At 37.8% G+C, this 21081-nt stretch overlaps 1 protein-coding gene across 1 annotated transcript in view; it reads left to right on the top strand.

Moving 5' to 3' along the window:
* Nucleotides 1–21081, top strand: part of LOC148821919 (titin-like) — a 169369-nt gene that overhangs the window by 99471 nt on the left and 48817 nt on the right. The window contains exons 143-184 of the mRNA XM_088929988.1: nucleotides 70–369; nucleotides 495–791; nucleotides 896–1180; nucleotides 1286–1579; nucleotides 1685–1984; nucleotides 2090–2398; nucleotides 2490–2680; nucleotides 2783–3212; nucleotides 3640–3948; nucleotides 4037–4185; nucleotides 4486–4518; nucleotides 4628–4757; nucleotides 4845–5144; nucleotides 5259–5576; nucleotides 5691–5987; nucleotides 6076–6375; nucleotides 6479–6793; nucleotides 6897–7045; nucleotides 7722–7872; nucleotides 7968–8249; nucleotides 8348–8650; nucleotides 8936–9238; nucleotides 10354–10635; nucleotides 10744–11043; nucleotides 11147–11446; nucleotides 11546–11854; nucleotides 11951–12232; nucleotides 12393–12692; nucleotides 12794–13087; nucleotides 13185–16148; nucleotides 16244–16564; nucleotides 16712–16996; nucleotides 17093–17392; nucleotides 17492–17794; nucleotides 17908–18183; nucleotides 18284–18583; nucleotides 18671–18973; nucleotides 19069–19368; nucleotides 19479–19766; nucleotides 19882–20178; nucleotides 20266–20568; nucleotides 20678–20983. Of these exons, the coding sequence (XP_088786114.1) occupies nucleotides 70–369; nucleotides 495–791; nucleotides 896–1180; nucleotides 1286–1579; nucleotides 1685–1984; nucleotides 2090–2398; nucleotides 2490–2680; nucleotides 2783–3212; nucleotides 3640–3948; nucleotides 4037–4185; nucleotides 4486–4518; nucleotides 4628–4757; nucleotides 4845–5144; nucleotides 5259–5576; nucleotides 5691–5987; nucleotides 6076–6375; nucleotides 6479–6793; nucleotides 6897–7045; nucleotides 7722–7872; nucleotides 7968–8249; nucleotides 8348–8650; nucleotides 8936–9238; nucleotides 10354–10635; nucleotides 10744–11043; nucleotides 11147–11446; nucleotides 11546–11854; nucleotides 11951–12232; nucleotides 12393–12692; nucleotides 12794–13087; nucleotides 13185–16148; nucleotides 16244–16564; nucleotides 16712–16996; nucleotides 17093–17392; nucleotides 17492–17794; nucleotides 17908–18183; nucleotides 18284–18583; nucleotides 18671–18973; nucleotides 19069–19368; nucleotides 19479–19766; nucleotides 19882–20178; nucleotides 20266–20568; nucleotides 20678–20983 (14358 nt within the window). The remainder of the gene's footprint in view (nucleotides 1–69; nucleotides 370–494; nucleotides 792–895; nucleotides 1181–1285; nucleotides 1580–1684; nucleotides 1985–2089; nucleotides 2399–2489; nucleotides 2681–2782; nucleotides 3213–3639; nucleotides 3949–4036; nucleotides 4186–4485; nucleotides 4519–4627; nucleotides 4758–4844; nucleotides 5145–5258; nucleotides 5577–5690; nucleotides 5988–6075; nucleotides 6376–6478; nucleotides 6794–6896; nucleotides 7046–7721; nucleotides 7873–7967; nucleotides 8250–8347; nucleotides 8651–8935; nucleotides 9239–10353; nucleotides 10636–10743; nucleotides 11044–11146; nucleotides 11447–11545; nucleotides 11855–11950; nucleotides 12233–12392; nucleotides 12693–12793; nucleotides 13088–13184; nucleotides 16149–16243; nucleotides 16565–16711; nucleotides 16997–17092; nucleotides 17393–17491; nucleotides 17795–17907; nucleotides 18184–18283; nucleotides 18584–18670; nucleotides 18974–19068; nucleotides 19369–19478; nucleotides 19767–19881; nucleotides 20179–20265; nucleotides 20569–20677; nucleotides 20984–21081) is intronic.

Raw genomic sequence — 21081 nt, 5'->3', positions numbered from 1 at the left:
AACTTATTTTCTATTATACTGTACATTTCTTTCTTAAATAAAAATGAAAAATATATTTTTTTTACTTAGAACCACCTGAGGCCCCCGATAAGCCTGAAGTTGAGGATGTGACAAGCAACAGTATGCTTGTCAAATGGAATGAACCTAAAGACAATGGCAGTGCTATCTTGGGTTACTGGATTGAAAGACGTGAAATTAACAGCACACACTGGGCTAGAGTTAACCGAAGTCTTCTCAATGCATTGGAAACAAGGGTTGATGGTCTATTGGAAGGATTGACTTACATCTTCAGAGTTTGCGCTGAAAATGCTGCTGGACCTGGAAAATTTAGCGTTCCATCCGAACCGAAGACAGCACAGGATCCAATATGTATGTAGAACTGGCTTTAATGCAATATAAAAATGACATGAATGTATGAGTTTGTACTGTATATATTTTATCATTTTTATTTTTAGAAAATCAGATTAAAATAATTTTCATGTTATTTTCATTAGTACCACCTGGCCCACCTATTCCAAGGATTGTTGATACATCGGAATCCTCCATTGAAGTTGCATGGGATCCTCCCATTTACAATGGAGGTGGTGAAATCATTGGGTACCACGTTGATAAAGTCCTGGCAGGCAAAAACGATTGGTCACGCTGCACAGAGAAATTGGTAAAGGACCGGAAGCTTACAGTGCGTGGAGTTCGAGAAGGAGCTGACTACAGAATTCGTGTGATAGCTGTAAATAATGCTGGTGAAGGTGCACCTGGTATAACAGAACCTGTAACTGTGAGAGATCCTCAAGGTAATTGTTCTCCAGCTAATACACTACATTTGGAATGTTATAGTATATCCAAAATTAAAAATAAATTTAACGATGAGTTGGCTTAAGTCTGCTTATATTTACAGAACCTCCTGTTGTTGAACTGGATATCAGCGTGAGAAACGGAGTTCAGATTAGAGCTGGTGACACACTGAAGCTTCCTGCATTAGTAACTGGTAGACCTTCACCAGAAGTAAAATGGACCAAAGAGGAAGGTGAAATAGAAGCGGAACGCGTTACCATTGAAAGTGTTGGAACAACAAACACGCTTATTATCAAAAATGCTCTCAGGAAAGATCATGGCAAGTACATTATTACTGCTACAAACAGCAGTGGAAGCAAATCTGCATGGACGAGAGTGGATATAATGGGTAAGTAATAAAATAAAAAAGTACGTATTATAAATTAAAAAAACATACTTTTTGTGTTCTGGGATATGTGTAACATTTGTGTTTTTGCTTTTTCCTTTTCATAAGATGTTCCTGGACCTATACTTGATTTAAAACCTGTTGTTGTCACAAGAAAGATGATCATGTTGAACTGGTCAGATCCTGAAGATGATGGAGGAAGTGATATCACTGGCTTTATTGTTGAAAGAAAGGATGCTAAAATGCACACATGGAGACAGCCTATTGAGACTGTCCCATCTAAATGTGACATCGTAGGTGTGCTTGAAGGACAGGAGTACATGTTCCGTATTGTTGCTAAGAACAAGTATGGCTGTGGTCCGCCAGTTGAACTAGGACCTATTGCTGCTGTGGATCCACTAGGTAACATCTTCCTCCAAATTAAATGCATTCACATTTAATTTAAAGAAAAATTATACTTATGATTAATTGATATTTACTTCTCTTTTTTAATTTAATTTATTTTAGGTCCACCTACTTCTCCAGAGAAATTTCACTACACTGAGAGGACTAAAACTTCTGTAACCCTTGCCTGGAAACCTCCTCGTAATGATGGTGGAAGTCCAATTCAAGGCTACATTGTTGAAAAGAAAAGACATGACGCAACTGAATTTGACGTTGTCAACCGACAACTATGCAGGGACACTACTTTACTAGTTGAAAACCTTGTGGAGCTGCACATGTATGAATTCCGCGTAAAAGCAGTGAATGAGATAGGAGAAAGTGATCCTTCGATTCCATTGAATGTTGTCATTCAAGATGATGAAGGTTTGTTGTTTTTGTGTGAAGTATATACTCTATCTACATGACCTGATGACCTAGATAAATTTTCATTACTGCACTTTATTTACTTTTTTGCATTCTGTATTTTAGTTTCTCCAACTGTGACATTGCTGAAACACTTCAAAGGAGATGCAATAACTGTCAAGAAAGGGGAGCCAATTGAAATACCAGCAGAAGTAACAGGCCTCCCATTGCCTAAAATCGAATGGTCTAAAAATGAAGTTGTTATAGCCAAGCCTACAGAATCACTTTTGATTGACACAGAGGTGCTATCTAGAACCAATGAAAAGACAAAGCTCAGTATTCCTGCTACTGTCAGACAAGATAAAGGCCTTTACACAATCAGTGCTTCTAACCGCCTTGGAGCTGCCCATCACTCAATTAATGTGGAAGTACTAGGTAAGTGTACTGAACATAAGACATTTTGGATTGATTGATTTTATTCATTTGAGTATTCAGAGATAACTTACACAATGTGTTATTGTTACAGACCGTCCTTCACCACCACGTAATGTTAAGGTTTCTGACATCAAAGCTGAATCTTGTTACCTTACATGGGATGCTCCAGAGGATAATGGAGGTAGTGAGTTGACAAACTACATTGTGGATAGCAGGGATGCAAGCAAGAAGAAGTCTGAATGGGAAGAAATTACAAATAACATCATAGAGAGAAGATATGGGGTAAGAGAAAAGTGTTACAATCAGAAAATAAAATGATTACAATATAGTGCTGAAACAGAAATAACTGAAATCATTATGGTAATATATATTTTCTTCTTAAAGGTTTGGAAATTGACCACAAATGGTGCTTACCAGTTCAGAATCAGGGCTGAAAACAAATATGGAATCAGTGATGGCGCAGAATCAGAAAAAGTAATCATTAAAGATCCATTTGGTCTTCCTGGTCCACCAGAGAAACCAAAGATTGCTGAGCACACAAGATCATCCATGCTTGTAACATGGGAGCCACCTTTGGACAATGGTGGATCCACAATCACAGGCTACTGGCTTGAGAAGAGAGAAAGGGGTGGTGTTTATTGGGCTCGTGTAAACAGAGCTCCTGTTACAAAGCCTGCTGTCAAAGGCCTTGAGTTCAATGTTCTCCGACTCATTGAGGGCGTTGAGTACCAGTTCAGAGTGATGGCTGTCAATGCAGCTGGTGTTGGCCCTCCAAGTGAACCATCTGACCCAGTTTTTGCTCTGGATCCTATCTGTAAGTTTAAATTAAAATATTTACCAAATTTCTAATTGTTTGTATTTATTTGTCAGTTACATCCATTCAGAAAGCCAATCATTGTTGGTAAGGGTTACAGAAACCTGGAATCTTGTAAGCCCAGGGTGCATACTGTATGTAGCCTCTACTGTGACAATAACCCATTGCAGGCTGAACACACACACAAAAAGGGGGATTTTATAGAATTATTGCTTACATTTTTTAAGAAAAATAAAATAAAATAAAGTTTGTGAAAAACTAAATATTTAAATCATCACATTGTATTTTAATCAAAATAACTAAAGACAATTCCTGTTTGCTAAAACTGCAACAAGTGTTTTATTCTTAAGACAGATTTTTGGTCCACTGTAGGTTTGTGTACAGTATTATAATACAGCAGTCTTAAAAAAACATTTCTCTTTATTAGATCCACCAGGAGCACCATCTTGCCCAGAGGTTAAGGACAAAACTAAGTCAAGTGTTACTCTTACCTGGAAGGCACCTGACAAAGATGGTGGAAGTCCAATCAAAGGTTACATTATTGAATTACAAGATGAGGGCACATCTGACTGGACTAGAGTGAATGAACCAGACAAGTTGCATCCTACCTGTGAATTCACTGTTCCAAATCTTCAAGAACTGAAGAAATACAGGTTCAGAATTATTGCCGTGAATACAGCAGGAGAGTCTGAGCCAAGTCCTAGGACTACTGAAGTACTTGTCAAGGAGTTACAAGGTAAAATCTTTTTAATGTAAATTTCATACCCATGAAAGACAAATTCAAAATTTCTGTGTGTGTAACATGTTTTTTCTTACCTGTGCAGAGGAGCCAGATGTCACTGTGGATGTCAATGCTCAAGAACTTCTGTCATGTCGTGCTGGTTCAACAATAAAGATACCTGCCTTCATCAAAGGACGCCCAGTCCCAAAGGTTACTTGGGAATTTGAAGGAGAAGCTAAAAAAGAAATTAAGGTAACCACATAAATTTAAAAAAATAAACACTTACAGAAGAAAATATGTATACTATTGTTTAATAGTTACATTTGAAAGCATTAGTCAGCAAATCACTATGCACCAACACCATATACCAATTTACACTTCTGTAAATTGAGTAATCTGGTAGTACAAGATGCACATGAAAATGTTAAATAGTGTCAAATCATTATGGCATAAACATAAGTGGTTTTGTTGGTAGCTTGGGATTCTAATGTACAATAAATGTATAGTACATGTAAAGTGGATTAGATGTAATTATTTTTCCCTTTTTTTAAGGATGGTATTCACAATGTTCCTGAAGATATACAGGTATGATCACTATCATGTGCTGATATTTGTTTTCGTTTTTTCACTGAAAATTAAAAAACAAAAACCTTTAAATTAATGGTGCATTGTAAATATGTATTTGAATTTTCAGATTCAATCAACTGAAACCACATCAACAGTGACTATCCCTGAGTGTAAGAGAACCCACTCTGGTAGATACTCAATCACTGCTAAAAACAAGGCTGGACAAAAAACAGTGAACGTTAGAGTCAATGTTCTTGGTAAGTAAAAATTTTTCAGAAATTCTTTTTTTTATTTGCAGGTATTTATTAGGAAGAAATTTAAATATTTGTGATTTGTGTCTATAGATGTGCCAGGACCTCCTAAAGACCTCAAAGTAAGTGATATTACAAGAAGCACATGCAGGCTTACATGGAAGCTTCCTGATAATGATGGTGGAGATAGAATCAAGAGCTACTTTATTGAGAAGAAAACAGTTGAAGGAAAAGCCTGGACAAAAGTAAATCCAGCATGCGGAAGCCAGTCCTTTGTGGTACCTGATCTAATTGAAGGACAAGAATACTTCTTCCGTGTCCGTGCAGAAAATCGCTTTGGCACAGGTCCACCAGTGGCAACTATTCAAAGGACAAGGGCAAGAGATCCAATCCGTAAGTTTGCTTATCTTATTGAAAAGATTTTTAAAAAGAACAAAAGACTGAAATTAGGTCATTATCTAAAAATTTTTTTTTTTTCGTTTTAATTTGATTGTTTTTTTATTTCAGATCCTCCTGAACCTCCCACAAGGCTCAAAATTGCTCTTGTAACAAAGAACACTGTCACTCTGACATGGAGACCTCCAAAGAATGATGGAGGTGCTCCAGTTACACATTATATTGTTGAACGTCTCAGCTGGGATACAACTGGACAAGAAAAGGAGACCTGGAAACAATGTAACAGACGAGATGTTGAAGAAACTTCTTTCAAAGTTGAGGACCTCAAAGAAGGAGGGGAATATGAATTCCGTGTCAAGGCTGTAAATGAGGCTGGTGCAAGCAGACCATCTTCTACTATTGGACCAATTATAGTTAAAGATCAGACATGTAAGTAAACAAAAGACTTGGGTCAATATAAGAATAAAAATGTCTGTTGGAAATTGAAATCTGAATAGAATGTAAATGTGATGCCTTGTAATCTGTTTTGTATTACAATTTTAGGTGCACCAGCTATAGAACTTAATGAATTTATGGAAGTTGAGGAAAGAACAGATACCAGTATCATTGCTAAAATTAAGGGCTGTCCATTCCCAACACTTACCTGGCATAAAGCACCTCCACTTAAGGCGGATGATAAAACTGAGGTGCAGTATGATCAACATGTTAACAAAATTGTAGCTGAAGATAGCTGCACGTTGCTAATCCAGCAGGCCAACAGGAAGGATACAGCCTTGTACACAATAACTGCTACAAATAACCTTGGGACAGCTTCAAAGGAAATGAGACTGAATGTTTTGGGTATGTTTTTACATTTTCAAACTACCTGCTGAGACTTTTTTATTGTATTTCTTTTTTTTTGTTAATGTTAAACTTTCTTTTTCATTAGGACGTCCTGGACCACCTGTTGGTCCCATCAAGTTTGAAGAAATTACAGCTGAAAGAATGACTCTGTCTTGGCTTCCTCCTAAAGATGATGGTGGTTCAAAGATCACTAATTATGTCATTGAGAAACGGGAGTCAAATAGAAAGACTTGGGTACATGTCTCCAATGAAGCCAAAGAGTGCTTGTTCTCTGTGCCTAAACTGTTGGAAGGTCATGACTATGTTTTCCGCATTATGGCTCAGAATAAATATGGTGTAGGTGAACCCCTTGACAGTGAACCAGAAACAGCAAGAAACCTTTTCAGTAAGTACAGTTGGTATAAAATAACATTACTGGCAATTTTCTATAATTATATAATGCTGATCCTACTTTGATATAAGTAACACTAATTATCTTCATTCCAAAGCTGTTCCTGGACAATGTGATAAGCCAACCATTAGCAGCGTGACCATTGACTCCATGACTGTCAACTGGGAAGAACCAGAATATGATGGTGGATCACCTGTCACTGGCTACTGGCTAGAGCGCAAAGAGACAACAGCAAAGAGATGGAACAGAGTGAACCGTGATCCAGTCAAAATAATGCCTCTTGGTGTATCTTACAAAGTGACAGGCCTGATTGAAGGATCTGAATACCAGTTCCGTGTAATTGCAATTAACGCTGCAGGATGTGGTCCTCCAAGTTTACCTTCAGATCCTGTATTTGCTAGAGATCCTATTGGTATGTTGTCATCATGTTTGTAATCTATACCATGCAATTTGTAATATTTATATTACATAGACACTAAAATGATCAATAACATTTTTGCTTTGTTTTCTTTTAGCTCCTCCTGGCCCTCCAATTCCCAAAGTAACTGATTGGACCAAGTCAACTGTAGATGTTGAGTGGATTCCACCAGTTAAAGATGGTGGATCTAAGATAATTGGATACTTTGTTGAATATAAAGAGGAAGGCAAGGAAGAATGGGAAAAAGTAAGCATAAATACTTTTCTTTAATTTTGGGGATTTAAATACAAGTATTAATACACTGTTGTACAAAAGATATCTTAGACACAATAAGAAGTTCCAGTATATTATGACCATGAGCAATTTTCGAACCTCAAATAGTTTTTTTCTCTTATCAATAATAACTTTCAATGATACAAGTACTATTTAGCTTGGATGAGAAGAAAACAGTCTTGTCATTTAGCAATCTTTAATTCAGACTGATATTGATAAGTGGCCAAAAACTGCATCAGTGTGGAGTTTGTATGTTCCTCTCGTGTTCACATGGGTTTCACGTGGGAGAATTGCTTCTAGTGTGACACATCACATGTGACACATATGCAAAAATCTGTAAAATTTCAAGGTAAACTATTAGCTAATCCATCACACTTACAAATCTAATTTGATTACTTACTGTCCTTTACATTAGCCTCATTTGGCCCTTCTGTACATCTATACAGGCTACCTTTTGTACTACAAATTACATATCTATCAGGATTAACTGTTATCATAAAACAAAATAACCAGCATTTCAGAATTCAGAAAATACACATAAAATTGTATTACTGCATAAAGAAGGAAAAGCTTTGAGGCAAAAATAAAGAACAATAAAGCATATACACAGTAGGGTACTTTTTAAACTTTTTTCATTTTTTTATTTCAGGCCAAAGACAAAGAAGTAAGAGGCACAAAGTTAGTGGTTGCTGGACTGAAAGACCATACACTTTACAGGTTTAGAGTAAGAGCAGTAAATGCTGCAGGTGTTGGTGAACCTGGAGATGTTTCTGAAGTTATTGAAGTTAAAGACAGAACAAGTAAGTCAGCGACATATTTTGTGTTTATTTGAAAATCACACTTTCTGTGTGTGCAAGGGATTTTAGGAAACTAACAATGCTTTCATTCTTTTTAGTTATTCCTGAAGTTGATTTGGATGCAAGTGTAAAGGAGAGGATAGTTGTTCATGCTGGTGGTGTAATCCGCATACTGGCCTATGTATCAGGAAAGCCTGCTCCTCAGATCACATGGTCTAGAGATGATGGTCCTTTACCAGAGGAAGCTGTTATTGAAACCACAGCAATTAGCTCTGCTCTGGTAATAAAGAAATGCATGAGAAGACATCAAGGTATCTACACTTTAACTGCCAAGAATGAAGGAGGTGAAAGAAAGAAGGCTATCATTGTTGATGTATTAGGTGAGTACTTTGAAATATTATTGACCTCTATAAATTTATAGATCCCAAAGCAAAGAAAATATCAAATTTAAAATACACTCTTTCTTTTTCCTTGGTAGATGTACCTGGTCCTGTGGGCATACCCTTCCGCAGTGAGAACCTTACAAATGATTCCTGCAAGTTAACTTGGTTTTCTCCTGATGATGATGGTGGTTCTGCAGTTACCAACTACATTATTGAAAAGCGTGAAGCAGATCGCAAAGGCTGGACTGCAGTCTCTTACACAGTCACCAGGCAAAATGCCATTGTGCAGGGTCTGATTCAAGGAAAGGCCTATTTCTTCAGAATTGCTGCTGAAAATATAATAGGAATGGGCCCATTTGTTGAGACCAAGGATGAAATTGTCATAAAAGAACCTATATGTAAGTATAAAGTAATCTTATCTTGTTTCATATGTTCACACAGTTTGTGCATTAGAATCTGTATTAATTTAATTTTCTGTGTTGTTTTCAGTTTTTATCCATAAAATTAAAATGAAAGATATGTAAATTATATATTAAATAAATTATATATGTAAATTGACTCACACCTGAAGAAGGCTCCACGGACGAAACGTTGTGTTTTCTTTTTTCCTTTTTTTCAGCATGGAATAAACCTATTACTTGTAAATTATATTACTAATCATGTAATAACTTTGTTTTCACCAGCTGTACCCGATCGTCCTGAAGACCTTCAAGTCACAAAGGTGACAAAAGACTCAGTTAGTCTCACCTGGAAGCCACCTAAATATAATGGAGGCTCGGACATTACCATGTATATTCTTGAGAGCCGTCTGATTGGCAAGGAAAGATTCAACAGAATCACTAAAGAGAAGCTAATGGATAGAAAATATACCAATGATGGTCTTAAAGAGGGTGACACTTATGAGTACCGGGTCAGTGCAGTAAATATCGTTGGCCAAGGAAAACCTTCCTTCTGTACCAAACCAATCACATGCAAAGATGAGCTTGGTAAGTCTTGGTAATCCAGAATCAAATAGTTACTGTTTGTTGTTATATCCAACATCCATATCAGCAATGTTGATTTCCTTCATTCCAGTTTCATTAATTAAATGGACGATTCCCCTCAAAGATGATTGATGTGATACTACTCATTATTCTTTCTGCACACATAGTTCATGCAGGTGGTAGTGATGTCTTTCCAGAATCCAGTGATGCTTTCAGTGGCTTTCATAATGCTATAATCCTTCTACAGTTTCGGATAGACTATGTCTTACAATTACAATATGTTTCTAACCAATTGCATTTTAGATAATACACCTTGAATTTAGATATGACACCCAGGTCCATAGGCTGTAATAGTGTTGTAGTATAATGTGGAAAGTAGACCACACTGGCAAGGAGGTCCATAAAGTTTTGAGGTTATGTGGATGATGTAGAAGTAGCCATAGTTGTAAGGCTCTGATTGATGTTCCTCTTAGTACCATTTCACAGCTGGGTACAACCATTAGAAAATATTGACTGTCACAGATTTCTTCTTATTTCCTTTCCATATAAAAGTCAAATGTTTCTTTAAGAACACCATCTTTGCCTGGGGTGTTATTGAGTGGGACATGATCAATGAGCTTAAATATGAAGTCACCTGATCAAAAAGTTAAAAAAATCTGGCATTTAAAAAACCAGTGCATAGCACGCAGGTAGCAAAATATCACATACAAAATAAAAGTTGGGAAACTGAATTTAACAAATCTGCTTATGAGAAAGTCTTTGGTATTTATGTTGACATATCATTTATTTCTTAGCATCTAGTCAATGTTAGGGAACAATAAAAAGGAAAACCGTGTTATGTGTATGTTATTAGTGTTATTAGTGAATGTTAGGATATATTCTTGAAACTGTAGCATTTTAGTCAAAAGATGTTATGTTAAAATGGTAAAATACTGTACCAAGAACTAATAGCATAACATTTAGGTCACCACATTACACAATGTATTTTAGATCTGGAATCAGTGCAGAGGAGTACAACCAGATATTTATTTGTAATCTTTCTTAAATGGTGATGTTGTAGCTAATTTTTTTTTATTACAATGTCCTAGAACTGAATTTTAAAATTCTTTATCTTTTAGCACCCCCAACAATTGAGCTGGACTTCCGTGACACATTTGTTGTACGTGTTGGTGAGACATTTTGTTTAAAAGGTCGTTATGGTGGAAAACCCACACCAAAAGTCACTTGGACAAAGGATGATGTAACCCTGAAAGAAGATGAGAGCATAAAGATCAAAACAACACCTACAACACTGTGTGTTGGCATTATTAAGGCTAAACGTGAGCACAGTGGCCGTTACTGTGTGCTTTTGGAAAACAGTACTGGGTCACGTAAAGGCATTTGTAATGTGACAGTTGCAGGTAAGTTTTTTGTTTTGTTTTGTTTTTGTTTTGTTTTGTTTTTATTTAAAATCTATCTGTTCACTTAGATTGAAGGAATTTAATACTCTTTTATCTATTTTATTTTAGATCGTCCACAGCCTCCAGAAGGCCCAGTTGTATTTGAAGAAGTTCACAGAGATCACATGGTTGTTTCCTGGAAGCCTCCACTGGATGATGGTGGCAGCCCAATATCAAACTATATCATTGAGAAGAGAGATACAAACAGGGAACTTTGGATGCCTGTGACCTCAGCATCTACAAAAACAACATGCAAAGTGCCTAAACTGATTGAAGGAAGAGAATATATTATTAGGATTTGCGCTGAGAATATGTATGGTATTAGTGACCCGCTATTCTCTGATGAAATGAAAGCTAAAGATCGTTTCAGTACGTAACAGTCCTTGCTGAAGCATGAAAGTTAATTCTGAGTACCTTTCACTTTTTCTGCTCTTATTTTAACTATAACTGATTATTCTATTTCTTTCAATAGGAGTCCCCGAAGCACCTGAACAGCCTATTGTTAAAGAGGTAACCAAGGACTCTGCCCTTGTGATTTGGAACAGACCCCGTGATGGTGGCAAGCCCATCACTAACTATATCGTAGAGAAAAAGGAGACTATGTCAAACCGTTGGTCACGTGCATCAAGAGAACCAGTTTTTGAAACCCAGTACAGAGTTCCTGATCTTCTTGAGGGTTGCCAGTATGAATTCCGGGTTATGGCAGAGAATGAAATTGGCCTTGGTGATCCTAGTCCTCCATCCAAACCTGTCTTTGCCAAAGACCCAATTGGTAAGTTATATGTCATTTTAAGGTTACTGCTTGAACAAAGTCACTATAATAATATTATATTATGTGCTGAACAAGCTCATTTCTTTTTTTCTTTCACAGTAAAACCAAGTCCTCCTGTAAACCCAGAAGCAGTAGATAAAACAAAGAATTCTGTAAGTCTGTCTTGGCAGCCACCTCGTCATGATGGAAGGGGTAAAATCATTGGCTATATCATTGAATACCAAAAGCCGGGGGATGAAGAATGGAAGAGGGCAAACCAAACACCTGACTCATGCCCAGAAACAAAATTTAAAGTTATAGATCTCACTGAAGGAGAGACTTACAAATTCAGAATTATGGCTGTAAATGCAGCTGGAGAATCTGAACCTGCCTACGTCCGTGATCCAATTCAAGTCAAGGATAGACTTGGTAACGCAGTCATTACATTTCCTATATATATATTTTTTAAATTTTAAATATATTGTTTGAAAAACACTTACATGTTAATGTCATTTCCTTCTACAGAAGCACCAGAGCTCATGCTTGATGCTAATATGGCACGTGAACACCATGCCAAAGCTGGAACACTTATCACACTTAGTGCTGGAATCAAGGGAATGCCTTTCCCCAAAGTAACCTGGAAGAAGAATGACCAGGATGTACCATCTAAAGTTGATATTGAGGTCACCTCAAGAGGAAGTAAACTTGAAATCCACAACTGTGTTCGCTCTGACGGAGGAGATTTTTCTATAACAGCAGAAAATGAAGCTGGAGTGAAAACTGCTACATGCAAAGTGATTGTATTAGGTAATGTGATTTTATATATACTGTATAATTTAAATTAATATAAAAGTATGTACATAATACAGTTCATACAAAGATAAATAAAGATTAAGCTACTAGTTCATTGAAAACAAATGTAATGACTTCTTTGTCATAACATTTTGCTTTTTTCTATAAATTCTAGATAAACCTGGTCCACCTAAGAATCTAAGTGTTTCTGAAGTTAGAAGTGATTCTTGCTACCTTACCTGGAAGGAGCCAGATGATAATGGAGGAGCTGTTATTTCCAACTATATTGTGGAGAAGAAAGATGTAGCAGCTATTAAGTGGGTTCCAATGAGTAGTTCTTCTAAAAAACATAGCATCATGGCCAAACATTTGATGGAAGGCAACCAGTATCTATTCCGTGTTGCTGCTGAAAATCAGTATGGCAGGAGTGATTATGTTGAAACTACCAAACCTGTTAAGGCTATTGATCCACTGTGTGAGTATACAAAGCATACATTTCAATTATAAATCTTCTCTTAATATTTTCTTAATATTTATGGGAATATTTTACCTGCATTTTTCCTTTTGTTTCTTTAGATCCCCCTGGCCCACCAAAGAATCTGCATCATGCAGATGTGGATAAAACTGAAGTTTCTCTTCTATGGAACTGGCCTGACCGTACTGGTGGTAGTGACATAACTGGATTTTTAGTCGAGTATCAAGAAGAAGGGGCAAAAGACTGGATTACTTTTAAGACTGTCACGATTCCTGAATGTGTTGTTACTGGACTTGAGGAAGGAAAAACCTATAGATTCCGTGTAAAAGCAGAAAATGCTGTTGGCCTAGGCCGTCCTGACACTACAGTGCCAGTTCTGTGCCAAGAGAAGCTTGGTAAGTTGTTTTTCTATTACTAAATAGTATGAGTTACTTTTTTTCCATTTAATTTTGCCATCTAATATATAATTATTTTTTATTGTTGTATTTTCAGTGCCACCAACCATTGAAGTTGATGTGAAATTAATTGAAGGGATCACTGTTAAAGCTGGAAGTACCATCAGACTGCCTGCAATTATGAGAGGCATTCCCGTTCCTACTCCAAAATGGGTAGCTGATGGCAATGAACTAAAAACTGAAAACAATTACAGGATTGATACTGATAATTTCTCAACAGTTCTCAACATAACAGAATGCACAAGGAAACATTCAGGAGAATATCTTCTTACAGTGTCTAACCCTGCGGGAAGCAAGACAGCTGCTTTGCATGTCACAGTTTTAGATGTTCCTGGTCCTCCAATAGGCCCTATTAACATCCTTGAAGTAACTCCTGAACATATGGTAATCAGCTGGCGGCCTCCCAAGGATGATGGTGGTAGCCCTGTAATGAATTACATTGTTGAAAAGAAAGAATCTAAGAAAGAAACATGGGGAGTTGTGAGCTCTGGAAGCACCAACACAAGAGTCAAGATTCCACGTCTGCAGAAAGGATGTGAATATATAATGCGTGTCCGTGCAGAGAATAAGATCGGCATTGGCGAGCCTCTGGAAAGTTCACCTACTGTTGCCAAACATATGTATGACCCACCCGGTCCGCCTGGAAAACCAGTGGCTTCTGACATTACAGAAAGTGCTATAACTATTGGATGGACCATGCCTAAAACTGATGGTGGCAGCCCAGTCAGTGGCTACATTATTGAACGCAGAGAAATGTCAGGCAAATGGATTCGTGTTAACAAGACACCTGTTCTGGATCTCAGATACAGAGCACCTGGACTATTTGAAGGCAATACATATGAATTCAGAGTCTTTGCTGAAAACACTGCTGGTCTAAGTAAACCTTCTCCTCCTTCTGATCCAGTTAGAGCATCTCGTCCAATCTCACCACCTGGCCCACCAGTCAATCCTAAACTGAAAGACTGGAGCAGAGAATATGCTGATTTGGTCTGGACAAAGCCTACAAGAGATGGAGGCAGTCCTGTTTTAGGCTATATTGTAGAGTGCCAGAAAACAGGCAGTGCTCAGTGGGATAGAATTAACAAAGATGAACTCATCAAGCAGTGTGCATTTAGGGTACCAGGACTCATTGAAGGCATGGAATACAGGTTCCGCATTAAAGCTGCTAATGTCATTGGAGAGGGAGAGCCAAGAGAACTCCCAGAGTCAGTTATTGCAAAGGACATCCTTTGTCCTCCAGAAGTAGATATTGATATCTCCTGCCGTGACCTGCTGACTGTCAGGGTGGGTCAGAATATTGGAATTACTGCTCGTGTGAAAGGTAGACCCGATCCTGACATTACATGGTCAAAGGATGCAAGAGCACTGGGCAGAGACAAGCGTACTGAAATGAACAATAACTTCCCTCTTGTTGAGCTCTCAATTAAAGAAGCTACCAGAGCAGACCATGGGAAATATGCAATTGTGGCTAAAAACAGCAGTGGTCAAGCTCAGGCTTCTGTTGTAGTGAATGTCCTTGATAGGCCTGGACCTTGTCAGAATTTGAAGACAACTTATGTGACCAAAGAATCTTGTATGGTTTCATGGGAAAATCCAGAAGATAATGGAGGCACAGAAATAACAAATTATATTGTAGAATGCCGTGAACCCAGCCAAAGAGGATGGTCAATGATCTCTTCAGATGTTACGAAACGTATAATAAAGGCTCCACTTGTGGAAAATCGTGAATATTTCTTCCGTGTTTGTGCAGAAAACAAGGTTGGTGCTGGACCAACAATAGAGACCAAAACACCCATTCTTGCCATTGATCCTGTGGAAAAGCCTGGTGAGCCAGAGAATTTCCACATAGCCGATGTTGGAAAAACATTTGTTCTCCTCAAGTGGAGAAAACCAGACTATGATGGAGGCAGTCCAAATCTTTCCTACCATGTAGAAAGGAAACTAAAAGACTCAGAGGAGTGGGAAAGAGTTCACAAAGGCAGCATTAAAGAGACCCACTTTATAGTGGAAAAATGTATCGAAAACCAGACCTACCAGTTTAGAGTGCAAACCAAGAATGAAGGAGGAGAGAGCAACTGGGTAAAGACAAGTGAAATTCAAGTTAAAGAAGAGATACAGAAACCAGTTCTGGACCTGAAACTGGCTGGAGCATTGGTTGTAAAAGCTGGTGATTCCATCAGAATTGAAGCTGGTCTCAGAGGAAAACCTCAGCCAGAAGTCATATGGGCAAAGGACAAGGAAACTGACTTAAGCAGAAATCCAAGAGTCAGCATTGAAACTGGTACTGATTACTGTAAATTTGTCATGAATAAGTCCAGGCGAGCAGATAGTGGAAAATATGTGATAACTGCAACAAACTCTGCTGGAAGCTTTACTGCATATGCTACCGTAAATGTGCTGGATAAACCAGGTCCAATTAGAGACCTAAAGATCACTGGGATCTCTGTAGATAGATGTAAAGTAATGTGGGAGCCTCCAGAAGATGATGGTGGCTGTGAAATACAAAACTACATTTTGGAAAAATGTGAGACAAAGAGAATGGTATGGTCTACTTATTCTTCATCTGTCTTGACTAACTATATCAACGTTACTCGTCTTGTAGAAGGGAATGAATACGTATTTAGGGTTCGGGCAGAGAATAAAATGGGAACTGGCCCACCAGTGGAAAGTAAACCAATCATTGCCAAGACCCAGTATGACAGACCTGGTCCACCAGATGCACCAGAAGTTACGAAAATTGGCAAGGAAGAGATGACAGTTGTATGGGCCCCACCTGAAAATGATGGTGGTAAATCTATTACTGGATACATTCTGGAAAGAAAGGAAAAACGTGCTGTGAGATGGGTGGCAGTTACCAAGAGTCCAATCCCTGAGAGACGTATGAAAGTTACTAATCTGATCCCAGGACATGAATATCAATTCCGTGTTAAGGCAGAAAATGAAGTTGGATTAGGAGATCCAAGTGTACCTTCCAGATCTGTTCCTGCCAAAGATCCAATAGGTATGTTTCTAATTTACATAACTATGCATTTTAATATGAATGTTCTGCATGTGGTAATATATCATTTTTAATTAATTTTGTATTTGTATTTTCAGAACCTCCGGGTCCTCCAAGTGGATTGAAAGTGGTCGATAGCACAAAGTCTTCCATTACTCTTGGGTGGTCTAAACCAGTGTATGATGGTGGAGCACCTATCATTGGCTATGTAGTTGAAATTAGACCTAAAGGAGCAAGTGATAAACCAGATGAAGGCTGGAAGAGATGTAATGTAGCTGCTCAGCTCATTCTAACAGAATTTACAGTTACTAGCCTGGATGAGAAACAGGAGTATGAATTCCGTGTTTCTGCACAAAATCAAGTTGGCCTGGGTCGACCTGCAGAACTGAAAGAAGCTGTGTCTCCTAAAGAGATACTTGGTAAACTATGTGTTTCTTTTGCTCTATTGATCATTGTTAATTTCATGTAAATTTGGTTGCTGCAGATGATTCGATTTTATATTTAAGTTGCTTTTCATAAAAAATGAAATAAATACTGTATATTTTCTTATTTTTTTAATTTTACAGAGGCACCTGAAATTGATTTGGATGCTAGCCTCAGAAAGGTTCTCACAGTCAGAGCTGGATGTCCAATCAGACTCTTTGCAACAATAAGAGGAAGACCTGCACCAAAAGTGACCTGGAGAAGAATGGGTATAGATAATGTTGTCAGGAAAGGAAATGTGGATCTGATTGACACTATGACTTTCCTTGTCATCCCTGAAAGTACACGTGAAGATTCAGGCAAATATTCATTGACACTTACTAGCCCTGCTGGAGAGAAAGCAGTGTTTGTCAATGTTAAAGTCCTTGGTAAGTATTACGTATTTATGAATTTGTTTATTTTGTGTACTTTAATTTGTTTAAATTCACAATATCTTAAACAAACTTGCTTATTTATTTTGATAGACACTCCAGGGCCAGTAGCAGATTTCAATATTACTGATGTAACAAAGATATCTTGCCAATTATCCTGGTCACCTCCTGAAAATGATGGTGGAAGTCCAGTAACACACTACATCCTTGAGAAGCGTGAAGTTGACAGAAAGACCTGGGCAACCGTCATTAGTGACTTAAAGAAGACAAGCTTTAGAGTTATAAATCTTGTTCCTGGCAATGAATACTATTTCAGAGTTACAGCAGTTAATGAATATGGTACAGGAGTACCTAAAGATTCACCAAGGTCCATACTCGCAACTGATCCCATTAGTAAGTACTTTTTTAAAGTCTTCTGTTATTTTGAGCATATTTATTTTTTTATATGTAATAGAATGAAATTGAATTTTTTCTGTAATTTTTTAATTTCAGGTGAACCTGACCCACCTAAAAAAGTTGATGTCATCGATATCACAAAGAACAGTGCCACGCTTGCTTGGGTACGCCCACTCAGAGATGGAGGAGCTAAAATTGATGGCTACATAATAGATTATATTGAAGATGGCCAGCCTGATGAGCGGTGGACACCATATTCTGTTGTTAAAGATCTGAGCATTGTTGTGGTTGGATTAAAGGAGGGCAAAAAGTACAAATTTAGAGTGGCAGCAAGAAACCTAGTGGGTTGCAGTCTGCCAAGAGAAGCAGAAGGAGTGTTTGAGATCAAAGAACAACTCAGTAAGTTCATATTTTTTAAAAAATAATTATCGTCTCTTTTTTACCCTTCCCCTGTCATTATGTTTTGTACATACAAAAATACAGTTTCAAAATCTTTATTTTGTTTCATTTAGTGCCACCAAGGATTGTCATGCCTGACACAGTGTCTGCTAAAGCTGGACAGAAACTAAGAGTGGAAGCTTATGTGTCTGGAAAACCAGCACCAGTATGCAAATGGAAGAAAGGAGAAGAGGATGTGGTTTCTTCTAGTCGCCTGGCAGTCCATAAGTCTCAGAACTCCTGTGTACTCATTATCAAAGATGTGTCAAGGAAGGATAGTGGTTATTACAATCTTTCTGCTGAAAATAGCTCTGGACTAGTTTCCCAGAACCTGAGAGTTGTAATAATGGGTGAGCATTTCAGAAACCCAATAGAAATACTGTTAATAATGATATTACTACAAATAACAAAGTGATAATAATAATTCAATAATCTTGCTTTGTATTACAGATATACCTGGACCACCAGAACCACCATTTGAGATCAGTGATATTGATGCCGACGCTTGCAGTCTATCCTGGCACATGCCACGTGAAGATGGAGGGAGCAATATTACTAATTATGTGGTTGAAAAGTGTGATGTGAGTAGAGGTGACTGGATTACTGCCGTTGCCTCTGTCACTAAGACAAGCTGCAGAGTTGGAAAACTTGTACCCGGGAAGGAGTACATCTTCCGTGTCCGTGCTGAGAACCGTTTTGGCGTGTCAGATCCGATTGCATCTGAGAGAATGATTGCAAAATTCCCCTTCGGTGAGATATTCACAGAATATTTGTTATTTGTTATTGACTAGCATTATTATCGCACATTCTAATATATATGCGTATGTTTCATTTTAGATGTACCTAGTGAACCAAAGAATGCACGCCTCAACAAAGTCAACAAAGACTGCATGTTTGTTGCCTGGGATAAACCAGAGAGTGATGGTGGCAGTCCAATTACTGGCTACTACATTGAACGCAAAGAAAGAAATAGTCTTCTGTGGGTTAAGGCAAATGACACAGTTGTTCGCACTACTGAATATCCATGTGCTGGTCTTATTGAAGGCCTTGAATATACATTTAGGATATCAGCCTTAAACCGTGCTGGCCAAGGTAAACCAAGCAAACCTACTGAGTTTGTCACAGCAAGAACACCAGTTGGTAAGTACTTATGTTCATGGTATTTTTTATTTTTCTTCTACAATCGATGCATTACTTTCAAAGAATTAACACACATCGGTGTAATATCGTTTTAGATCCACCAGGTAAACCTGAAGTCATTGATGTGACTAAAAATTCAGTATCCCTTGTTTGGACCCGACCAAAACACGATGGTGGTAGTAGGATAATTGGTTATTATGTTGAAGCCTGCAAGCTCCCTGGTGACAAATGGATACGTTGCAATACAAGCAGTCAAAATGTGCCTAAAGAAGAGTATACAGCTACTGGACTGGAAGAAGGTGCTCAGTACCAGTTCAGAATAATTGCAAAGACAGCTATAAATCTCAGCCGCCCCTCAGAGCTGTCTGACCCAATTGCAGTTCAGGCAGAAAATGGTAAGATTTCATTTGTGATGATGGATAATTTTGGTTTTTTTAGTAATTAATTTTAATTTTTTGTAGTAAGAATTTAATCTAACTATAATTAATTTCCTCTATTAATTTAGTTCCACCAAGGATAGATTTGGGTGTTTCGATGAAATCTCTGATTACAGTAAAGGCTGGTACAAATGTATGCCTTGAGGCGAATGTATTTGGAAAACCTATGCCAAAGATCACATGGAAGAAGGATGGCAACACTGTACAAGCAGCTGAAGGCATTAAAATAACACAAAAGAGAAATCTTTGCAACCTGGAATTGTTCAGTGTACAAAGAAAGGAGTCTGGAGAATATACAATTCTTGCAGAAAATGCAAGTGGATCCAAATCAGCTAACATTAAACTTAAAGTCCTTGGTGAGTACAGTATAAAATAAACTAAGTTGCTCTTTTGTTCTTTATGTTTAAATATGAACTTCTGAATAGTTAACATGTTATGCATAATTTAATTGTTTGGGTTTTTTTTTCTTAGACAAACCTGGCCCACCTGCTTCAGTCAAGATAAGCAACGTTTATTCAGATCGTGTCATTCTTAAATGGGAGCCACCTCTTGCAGATGGAGGTTCTGAAATTACTAACTACATCGTTGATAAACGTGAGACAAGCAGACCTAACTGGGCTCAGGTCACAGCAAATGTTCAGCTTACCAGCTGCTCTATTGAGAAACTGATTGAAGGTCATGAGTATCAGTTCCGAATCAGTGCTGAAAACAAGTATGGTGTTGGTGACCCCATCTTAACTGATCCTGTTGTCGCAAAGAACCCATATGGTAAGACTATGTTGATTTTGTGTTCATGCATGTTGCCAAGTTTAAAAATCAAAATCATGAGCACTAATTCTAAATAATTTGTTTCAGATGTTCCTGGCCCATGTGACGCTCCTGTAATTAGCAACATCACAAAGGACCATATGACTGTCAGCTGGAAGGTACCAGCAGATGATGGTGGTTCACCTATACTTGGATACATGCTTGAGAAGCGTGAAACCAAAGCAGTTAACTGGGGTAAAGTCAACAGACGGCCAGTACTTGAAAGAACAGTTAAAGCAACAGGGCTTTCTGAAGGGACTGAATATGAATACAGGGTCATTGCCCTCAACAAAGCTGGGTTGGGCAAACCAAGCGATCCATCCAGTGCAGCCATTGCACTTGATCCACAGTGTAAGTATTTTATACAATGGCTTTAAAAACTTTATAAATGCCAATTTCTATTTATTTATGGATATATGTTTTTATTTATTTTTATAATATATCTTTCGCTGTCTTATAGATCCACCTGGTCCACCAGCTTTCCCGAAGGTGACTGATACAACTCACAGCACAGTTAGCCTTTCTTGGGGTAAACCTGCATATGATGGTGGCAGCCCTATCTTGGGCTACTTGGTTGAGGTTAAAAGAGCAGATGGCAAGGACTGGATAAGATGCAATGTACCAAAGAACCTTCAAGAAACACGTTACACTGTTACTGGATTGATTGAAAATACAGAGTATGAGTTCAGAGTGACTGCTGTAAATAAGATCGGATACAGTGACCCAAGTGAAGTTCCTGAGAAACACACTGCAAAGGATATTTTGAGTACGTTTTCACTTTAATAATCATTTCTCTATTTATTTTAATTAATGTTTTCATTGAATTCATTTAAGTTACTCTTTATGCAGGAGAGTAAATTGAAT

Source organism: Atractosteus spatula, chromosome 13 (assembly GCF_055471065.1).
Source record: "Atractosteus spatula isolate fAtrSpa1 chromosome 13, fAtrSpa1.hap1, whole genome shotgun sequence".
NCBI classification, from domain to species: Eukaryota; Metazoa; Chordata; class Actinopteri; order Semionotiformes; family Lepisosteidae; genus Atractosteus; species Atractosteus spatula.
Note: the sequence above shows the minus strand (reverse complement) of the source record. Positions and strands in the feature narration are given on the sequence as shown.